We start from the raw sequence: 10120 nt of genomic DNA, 5'->3' as shown, positions 1-10120 counted from the left end.
CCTCTGAATGCTATGAAGTGTTACACGGGAGACAGTCTTTATGCAAATATTTATATTTATTCTTTCATCACAGTTTACACAGGATAAAAATAAAAAGGGTGGATAAAAAGTCCTTAGTGACAGAGTGCCAACAAATCCAGACAGATATATACAAATAGAAAATACAAAGGTATAAAACAAATTACTAAATAGAATGTAGAATAACATGGTATTTTGTAATGTGAAAACATACATAATAATCATAAATTGGCATTGAATTTGTTTGTTCTTTAAATAAAATCTAATATACAAATTAATGTATTTACCTGTTGCAGTAACTATTAGGAAAATGGAACTGTATGTATTTATTTATATATATGAACCAAATTAAGAGTTGTGATTTATAGAAACATTTCTATTTGTACAACTCGCATAAATGTTGGTTTATTACTTGTAAATTTAATAAACTGGTTTTTTTAATAAAAAAGACAAAAGGCACCGCTGGGATTCGAACCCAGGATCTCCTGTTTACTAGACAGGCGCTTTAACCAACTAAGCCACGGCGCCGCTGAGTTTGAAGCAATATATTACAGCTGAAATATGACTGTCTCCCAAAAGTACAAACTACATACAAGAGTTTGTATTGTCGGTAAATTTCTCCGATGGCTCAAGAAACATATTTTCTACCTCTATTGTCTTCGTTAGCTACATTAGTTTGATCCGCTTCCTCAATGCTAAATAGGAGGAGGTGATGGTAGAGTTCTGCGAGGAGTCTTCAGTCTACAGAACACGCACACGGTGATGTTCTCCAGACGAGATCCTGAAAACGCTTTTCCACATTCCTCACACTAAAAGCAGCACAAACATATACATACAGAGTTACAAATCTAGTTTAAGGCTTTAACTCACAGGTGAAAACGGTTTCTGTTCAGAATATTGTATATTCATGAAATTGTGTATTTTGTCGTCTGCCTAATAAATTTAATGTAATGTAAAATAAATTAATAGAAAATATTACAAATCTTAGAAAACAATCTACATATAGAAAAAAAAGGCTTTATTCATAACACCACAAACACATACTGATTACATATTTATTAAAAAACTTACAAGCTGATTTTCAATAAAAGTGCAGTCAGGAAACAGACACAAAGTAAATGGTTATGAATACATTGTAAATAAAATGTAAATATTGCCCAAAAGTGAGCTCAAATTGTAGAAAATATTCAGAAGAGAAAATAAAGAAAATGATGTTCAGAGGTAAAGAAACTAGTGATCAGTGACTGATTTTTTGGAACAATGGTGATTAGTGATTTTTTTTAGAAACACTGGTGAAAAGTTATTGGGGGTTTTTTAGGAACAATGGTGATTAGTGAAAAGTTGTGAAATAATGGTAATCATTAATGGGTTTTGAGGGACAATAGTAATCAGCAATTGCTCACTGAAAAACAACTGTGATCAGTGATTGGTGGTTGGGAACTATGGTGATCAGTGATTTGTCGTTGGGAACTATGGTGATCAGTGATTGGTCGTTGGGAACTATGGTGATCAGTGGTTGGTTGTTCGTAACATTGGCTCAGACAAGAACAATTTTATCCAAAATTACATACTGTTCATAATTTGTTTGTTTTTTATGATGTGAAAGTTGACAGCACTGGCGAGACCAGAGCATTTAGGAGGCTGTACCTTAAGTATATGAGTTTCATGCCCATGCGCTCTCCTGCTCTGCCTGACTGCAGGAATGCTTTCATGCTGCTCAATGTTCCACAGACGCACTGTACAGTCCTGCAAACACACAACAAACACACCACAATTCAGAAGCAACCAGGTTTTACAGTTCTTCACAAGATCCTGAACAAAAACTTTTTTGTCTTCCTCAAAACATCAATACTTTAAGTACATTTACATTTGGATTTATATTTAAGGCATGTGTCAGATCTTCTTATCAGAGTTGCTACAAAAAATGCTTTGAAATCTTTATCAGTAAATAAATTTTTATTTTGGTTTACACAGACTATACCAGCAATCTAAACACTTTTGGAAGGCAATATAATTAGAAAAGCAGGGGGTTATTCTGATGAATATCAGAATATCTGAGAAATGCTGTAAAAGTTCGGTCTTTAGATGTTGTTTGAAGACTTCTACTGACTCATTTGTTCAGACATTAGGTGTAAGTATGTCTTCCTTGTAATCTGAGAGATGATGGAACAAGTCTAGCAGTGGTTGAGGATCTGAGGGAGCATGGTACAGTGCAGGGTATGATAAGTGCTCTGTGGTAGAGCAGTGCAGGTCCATTTTTGGCTTTGTAAGCAGGCATCAGTATTTTAAAACTAATGTGGGAAGCTGCAGAAATATATGCTGTATATATGCTGAATCGGGTGAATTAGTAGTTTGTTTACTCCATAATTAATCATCAGTTATTAAACTTTCTCTCAAAAGAGGAGGAGGTGATGGTAGAGTTCTGCGAGGAGTCATCAGTCTACAGAACACGCACACGGTGATGTTCTCCAGACGAGATCCTGAAAACGCTTTTCCACAATCCTCACACTAAAAGCAGCACAAACATATACATACATTTAGTTTCATAGAGTTACAAATCTAGTTTAGGGCTTGAACTTACAGGTGAAAAACGTTTTTTGTTCAGATGTTTGTTTAATTTGCATATTGTATATTCATGAAATTGTGCATTTTGTCGTCTGCCTAATAAATTTAATGTAATGGAAAATAAATTAATAGAAAATATTACAAATCTTAGAAAACAATCTACATATAGAAAAAAAAGGCTTTATTCATAACACCACAAACACATACTGTTTACATATTTTTTTAAACTTACAAGCTGATTTTCAATAACAGAGCAGTCAGGAAACAGACACAAAGTAAATGGTTATGAATACATTGTAAATAAAATGTACATATTGCCCAAAAGTGAGCTCAAAGTGAAGAAAATATTCAAAAGAGAAAATAAAGAAAATTATGTTCAGAGGTAAAGAAACTAGTGATCAGTGACTGATTTTTATGCTGAATCGGGTGAATTAGTAGTTTGTTTACTCCATAATTAATCATCAGTTATTAAACTTTTCTCTCAAGCTAAACATTTACTGTCTCCTAATAATGATCATGAAAGTCTTACCTTGGAGGAAGAAGCCACCCACTTCTTATCAGCACTAATGTTCACATCTGTCACCCAGTCCAGGTGACCCTGAGTTTAAAAAGATAAACTGATATGAATATTTAAAAAGGCACTCATGATTACATAAACTGTTCATTATGTCTTTTTCAAAGGAGGAAAATTCTTTCTTTCTGTAAGCTTAAATGCAGTTACCTTCAGCACCAGAGTTCTGTACAGTCCCTTCACATCCCACAATGCAACGGTCCTGTCATATGCCCCAGACACTAGAATAGAGGCTGGAGAGCAGATTGTTTTCTACAAGCCAAATCTACTCTCAAATTAAACACATATTTCATCTTATAGACTGAGTGTTACAAAAGTGGATAAATAAAGAAAAAAAAATTAAGTTAATGAATAAATAGCAATGAATTGATTTATATTAATTTGTATGTTCCATTGTGATCGTATTTAATGCATGAGAGAAAAAAATAGTGAGAAGAAACTTTAAATTGCTGTTAGAACATATGGTAAGTGATAAAAACTTGATTTGTTGGCATTCCAGAACATAAAAGAGTAACTTCAACTCTAATTAAAAAACAAGCACAGAAATCCATAATAAAAGCTGATAGAAACTCTAATTAATATATTGGAGTGTAATATCCTGTCACATGTGTTCAAAAATGACTTAAGGCCATATTTAAATTGAATGTTAGACACCCTTTTTGAGAAAGCTGAGTATTAATACATAGTTTTTTTTAAATACCATCATTGGAGAAAACACAGGAGCTGATGCTTCCTTCGTGGCCTTTGCAGAGCTTTTCTCCCCCTCTGTTACGAAACAAACCCGTTTGCACATCCCACAGCTGTAGCGTACGGTCCCATGATGCCGTGCATAAACAATGACCATTTTGTGTAAAACAGCAGCCTGAGATAACGTTTGTGTGAGTACTAGAGGTGTAAAAAAATATATAAAGAGAGACAGAGAAATGAACTAATTAAAACAATATATCTGCAATTAAAAGGTCCACATACTATGTCCTAGATTGTGTTGACAGATTTTATATTATTCCCATTTGTCACCACAATGAACTTTATAATATGTCTGATGGACAGATTAATTTTGTGATTCAATCATTCACCTTCGCCTCTATTACATGGCACTGTTTTCATTCAAATTTAGTCCTTGTTCCACCGTCCTCAATAGTACACAAGAAAACTGAAATGTCTCTTTCATTCAAAATAACAAAAATATAAGAATCACAATTTAAAGTTTTAGATTCAATTCAATGTTTAAAATTAAATTATTCATGCAAAAAAAAAAAAAAAAAAAAAAAAAGGTTTGTAGGTTCACCAATTTTCTACACAAAGAATTCAGGTTGACACCCAATATCATCATGTGGAAGAGGGTGGTTAATCTGTGCAGTCCAAATGTAGAATGATGTTAATACCTGTTAATGCTCAGAGTGGTTTTGTGAGAGTAAAGATCCCATAATTTTATGGATCTGTCGGCTGAGACGCTGGCCACATGCTGATTCTGAGCATCAAACCTACAGCTCATCACAGTGGATGTATGATGACCTGAGAGAAAGTCATTAATATTGACATTCTTTCTCAACTTCCTGAAAGCATAACAGATACAGATTGAATGGAATAAAATGTCTAATGCCTCATTTGACTAAAGTTTGTAACTTGTAATGATTAACTAAAGGAAAACGTCCCCTTAACTCCACTCTGTTTTAGGAGGAAAAAAATATATCTTTTTTACATTAACATACACGTTTTTTTCTTACAGTTCATATTGTATCATTAGAATAGACAAACATGGAGGCAGCCATGTTTTAAATGAAATATCCATACAGTAAAGTGACAACTTTATTTTCTTAGTGCAAATAGCTTCTCTATGTGCTGTCTATTTGAACTATATTTCATTTATCCTGTCTTATTAAACATGTAAATAGAAATTACAAAGAAACATAAACCTTGAATAAAAGAAAAAGATATCATTGGTGTCTCTGATGAGAGTACATAACTAGGACAGTTAGCTAATTTTGTGAAAAGCTAAAGTGAAACCTGTAATGCATACCAAACAACCCATTTTTACTTTTAAAATACTAGAATGGATTTTAATTTAGGATAAGAGATTACCAGAAGCTGAGATTTGTCTTAAAGTTGATCTGAGACAGTGTTAGTATGACCTTTAACATCAATAACTTAAAAAAATGCTTCATGACTCTGAACAAGGGTAGCTGTTATTAGTTCAATCTACCTTTTTACAATAAAATTAAACATCACAATCATTTTAAAGGCAAGTGCGAGTTCAGTGCTTGTGATGTTAGCCTTCGCCTCCAATGTTTTTGACTTCAAATTCCAGCATGTCAAATTGTCAGTGCTGGACCCTTGAGCGAGGCCCTTAACAATGAACTGCTCTCTGGTATAAATGAGATACTTGTAAGTCAATTTAAAGGGCAATTTAAAAATACAATAAATGTACATTAAAACTTTATTTCTTGATGTTGAATTGAGAGAAATGCCATTTTTCTTCATCACTCTGCATCAAATCACTCACAATGATGACTTTTTATAATTTTAGAGATTTTCAAAACTTCATTAAAAATGAACAAATGAACTCTCTGATTCACAAAAGTATAAGGATCATTCTAAACACTGCATATTTTATCTGACATTGTGAAGATAGTAAGCTTCTACCTGGAATGTAATGCAGTCTCTGTCCTGTATCTGCACAGTTGATATACAGAGCGTTCTCCATGTCTGAGGCTGATGCCACATACTCTCCGTCCCCTGACACACTGCATGACATCATCAAACCGCCCTGCATTACTGTCCACTAAACACACACACACACACACACACACACACACACACACGTGCTTCATTAATACAGGTTTTACATTTAAGATGACAAGAAAAGAAATGCAATAAGAAACATAATAATAATTCACCAGAATTTTACCAGTCTCCAGGTCCCAGGCATTAATGGTCTTGTCCCAAGAGGATGTTATTACTCTGATGTATGAAAGACCATAGTGCCATAGTCAATAATTAGCTACTCTAACCACGCTGATATAATTATTTTCCTATAACAGCACATTAAATTAAAATCAAGTATAATTTTTATTAGTCACAAACACATTCATAAACAGTATGACATGAAAAGCGTAACAGTATGACATGACGGTGAAAAGCTTTTAATGACTGATTGATGACATAAAATGGAATAATTAATGGCAAGTGTTAACAAGTTGAAAAAGAATTAAAAAAGAATTTAAAAATATATATTTTTTTTTAAGTTAAAAAAAATTGCAAATAAAAAGTTATAAATCCAAGTAATCTAACACAGAAAGAGCACTAATGTATGTGATATGAGTTTCTAATAGGACATTTTCTAGCATTGTTATAGCTGTTTCACTCCTGAGAATAAAATTTATAATTTATTGTATCATTTAAAAATGGCTGAATATAATTTTGAGAGAACTCATTATACATCAGAGCCTGTACATTTTTTATAATCTTTTTTTTTATTATTAGGATCTTTATTACTGTTACTTATTATTTGTAAGTGACTATGTAAAAGAGTTGTATTGTCAATTAAAATAGTTTTTACATTTAAATATAAATACATCTAAAAGGTATCAGTTCATGTGTGCTTCTCCATGTCAATCATTAATAACTGCATCATATTTTAATTCCCTGACTGATCTTAATTTACAAACTTAAGATCACACATTTACAAAATATGATTTCTGCTTGGTCATGACCTGGATTTCCCTCAGCTGCTGTTTTGCTAATGAGAGGAACAAAATATGTCTTTGTAGCATGACTTTAGTGCAAACACAATATGTTCTGAGGGATACAAGTCTAGTAGATCAGCTTTATATATCTATAGCTACACTACATAAATGTCCATCAGCCTTTAATGACAATAGAATTAGATGCTGCTGCAAAATAAACCTCATTAACATGGCAAGGCGGCAGGCTGCTTCCACTTAGGTTTCTTGTGTTGCCTAGCAATAGCATCCATTCACAAACAAAGAACCGTGCAGTAATAAAAGAAGCGAGAGGCAAAAGTGTAACCAGAGACATCGGTGAGTGAAAGTGTGCGTTGGTTTTTTTCTTGACAAAGCATTGAACTTGAGAACTAAATGGGTTTTGTTTAAGAAGGTTGTCTTGAGTTGCATGTATCCAAATACACTTAGTAAAAGGTAGTATTATTTAATCATATGGAATTATTTTATTATTTGATTATTTATACTCTTTCATTTGCAAAAGATTTTCCTGTGGTTGTAGAGCTTTTTTCTGGATATTTCATTAATTAATTTTTCAGTACTAATTTAGCTTCCCGTCTACATTTAGTTGATTAATTCTCAGTTATTATCTGCAGGTGAAATAAAGATTAGTGCAATAATAATTGAGCAGGTCATTTGTTTTTACTGTTCTTCTGTAGGCAAAGAAGGTTGAGATTTTCAGTTACAAAATGGCATGCCACATCATGTACTAATGAATGACTCAACATGCACACACAAACACACACACACACACACACACACACACACACACACACACACACACACACACACTTTTCTGTAAATGTGTTTGACAGCTTTGTAAGATTTATTGAGACTCAAAAAAAAAAAAGGCAAACAGTGGTTTTCCTATTAGACGTTCCTTTTCTATTATATATTGTTTTCCACAATTGTGCCATTAATGCTTTATAAATATTAAACAATATTTTGTGCTAAATGTTATACAATGTGTATATGAATTAAAATGTTATTATATTCTGTGTCTTTATGTATTCTTTACCTGTTCTTCTCCGGGACCAAACAGCATGCAGTGATAGCTCCTGAGTGTCCTCCTTTGAGCTGCATCAGTTGAGCCCTTGTCTCCACATCCTGCACAGAGGAAACAAACAGGAACCAGTGCCAGTGAATGGAAAGGGTCATTTACAATATGATATATTTTAATGTAAAGTGTGGCATGTGTGACTCTTAAAATTATCATACCCAAAATATCACTGTCTTGTCATGGGAGCTGGTGAGAAGTCGAGTGTCATGAAAACAAAAGTGACAGCTGGTGATGGAGTCAGCATGACCCCTTAACACCTTTACAGGAATCTTCAGGAGACAGCAGCATTGTGCCAATAGACAGAAAAGGATTAACACCGATTATGCATGAAGAATATATGCTGTTTATTCTACTTTCCTTCCTCCCACAGTGGTGTTTACAATTTTTTTTACCAAGCAACACACAAAACAAAAAATAGTGATGATGCAAACTAGGGCTGTAGGGCTCAAGCCTACTTGTTGAGATATGTCATGTAGACTTTTAACTGAACTAATCTCACTTTAGGAGGATTGATTATATTAAATATGGTCCTAATCTGAACTGTTATATCTCACATAGTTTAAAATGACATAAGAATGCAGGACAGAGTTGAGCTGCAGAGTTTTTGACATTGACTCACTCAAGGTACCTGGCAGTGAAGACTAAAAACAGAACATGAACAGCACAGACTTCAACACTTTTTGTACATCACATACAGATCTGTAACTCCAATAACTCATAGTGATCACATAGGCAGTAAAAAATCCTCTGGCACTAAAAAATATTGTGGATTAAATTAATCAATTAAAAATAAATTGATTATTTAAAATCATTACAATTACAATAAATCATTAAAAAATTACAATAAATTACAATTGCATATATATATATATATATATATATATATATATATATATATATATATATATATATATATATATATATATATATAAACACTGAACACTTTTGTCACGGTGGATTTTTTGAGAAACTTTTGAAACTTTCAGAAAAGTCTCTGAAATGAGTCTATGATCTCACACACACACCTGCGCGAGCGCCTCGTGTTCCCACAATGAGCTTCCGCCTGTGTCCTTCTTCTCCTCATGTATCTCCTCATCGAGAAGCAGAGGATCCAGCAGAGCCTGAGACATGCCCCTCAGATCAGATGTCTTTTAACAGTTCTTCTAAACTGAAAGAGCAAAGCGACCCTCTCACTCCGACATTCCTGCTCTAACGTTACACGGTTTGGGGACGACACCGGCAGTTTCCACGGCAACACTAAGTTCGGATCTTTTCGGCAACTCTCGTGAAAGTTCGCTCCAGAGTCGGTTCAACACAGATCTCTGTTTACTAGACCAATAAAATACACAGGGTTATAAGAAGGTCTAATAAAGTCAATTATTAAGCACATTTTCGCAATTTTTTTTGTATAGATATGTATCATATATACAGTAGCTCACAAAAGGGAGTACACCCCTCACAATTCAGCAACCATTTTTATATTTTCTCAAACGACAATACTATAAAATTTGATATATTTTAGAGTAGTCAATGTGCAGCTTGTTTAGCAGTATAGATTTACTGTCCTCTAAAAAGAACTGAACTTGCAGCCATTATTGTTACAGTAAATTGGCAACAAAAGTGAGTACTCCCAAAACTGAACAAGTCAAAATTGTGTCCAAAGTGTCAATATTTTGTGTGAGCACCATTGTTATCTTGCACTGCCTAAATCCTCCTGGACATAAAATTCACCATAGCTGCACAGGTTGTTGCTGGGATCTTTTTCCACTCCTCCATAATGACATAACAGAGCTGCTGGATGTTAGACACATGGCGGTGTGTTTGGGGTTATTATTATGTTGGAAAACTGCCATTCCGCCCAGTTTATGAAGGGAGGGCTTCACAGTACATGTTGGAATACATGCTTCCCTCAATGGACCACTGCTCCCCAGTACCAGGAGCCCTCATGCAGCCCCAGACCATGATGCTACCACCACCATGCTTGACTGTAGGCAAGACACAGCACAAGGACTTCTGTACCTCTGTATGGCCCTGGACACTGCACATTTTATATATATATATATATATATATATATATATATATATATATATATATATATATATATATATATATATATATATATATATAGTACAGACCAAAAGTTTGGACACACCTTCTCATTCAAA

General features: G+C 33.8%; 1 protein-coding gene across 1 annotated transcript; it reads right to left on the bottom strand.

Annotated features, from left to right (window-relative positions):
* Positions 1–526: 526 nt before the first annotated feature.
* Positions 527–9167, bottom strand: LOC310731009 (WD repeat-containing protein 88-like). Its single transcript, XM_083550289.1, has 11 exons — positions 8980–9167; positions 8113–8223; positions 7913–8001; positions 6052–6115; positions 5798–5936; positions 4540–4669; positions 3855–4039; positions 3305–3387; positions 3113–3181; positions 1666–1764; positions 527–827 (listed from the first exon to the last, which is right to left on the bottom strand). The coding sequence occupies exons 1-11, from the start codon at positions 9082–9084 to the stop codon at positions 714–716; spliced, it is 1188 nt and encodes a 395-aa protein (XP_083406415.1). The 5' UTR covers positions 9085–9167; the 3' UTR covers positions 527–713.
* Positions 9168–10120: the final 953 nt, after the last annotated feature.

This window comes from Silurus aristotelis, assembly GCF_946808225.1.
Source record: "Silurus aristotelis genome assembly, chromosome: 9".
Taxonomy (NCBI): Eukaryota; Metazoa; Chordata; class Actinopteri; order Siluriformes; family Siluridae; genus Silurus; species Silurus aristotelis.
The sequence above is the reverse complement of the archived record's forward strand: the minus strand, read 5'-3'. Positions and strand labels throughout refer to the sequence as shown.

What these genes read in the sequence shown, in the direction of transcription:
- LOC310731009 (XM_083550289.1), bottom strand. Translation starts at nt 9,084, where the DNA reads ATGTCTCAGGCTCTGCTGGATCCTCTGCTTCTCGATGAGGAGATACAT. An exon ending in TGGAGACTGGTAAAATTCTG is followed by an intron (nt 5,937 to 6,051) that starts GTGAATTATTAT and finishes GTGTGTGTTTAG; the next exon opens with TGGACAGTAATGCAGGGCGG. An exon ending in GAGACTGCATTACATTCCAG is followed by an intron (nt 4,670 to 5,797) that starts GTAGAAGCTTAC and finishes ACTTTCTCTCAG; the next exon opens with GTCATCATACATCCACTGTG.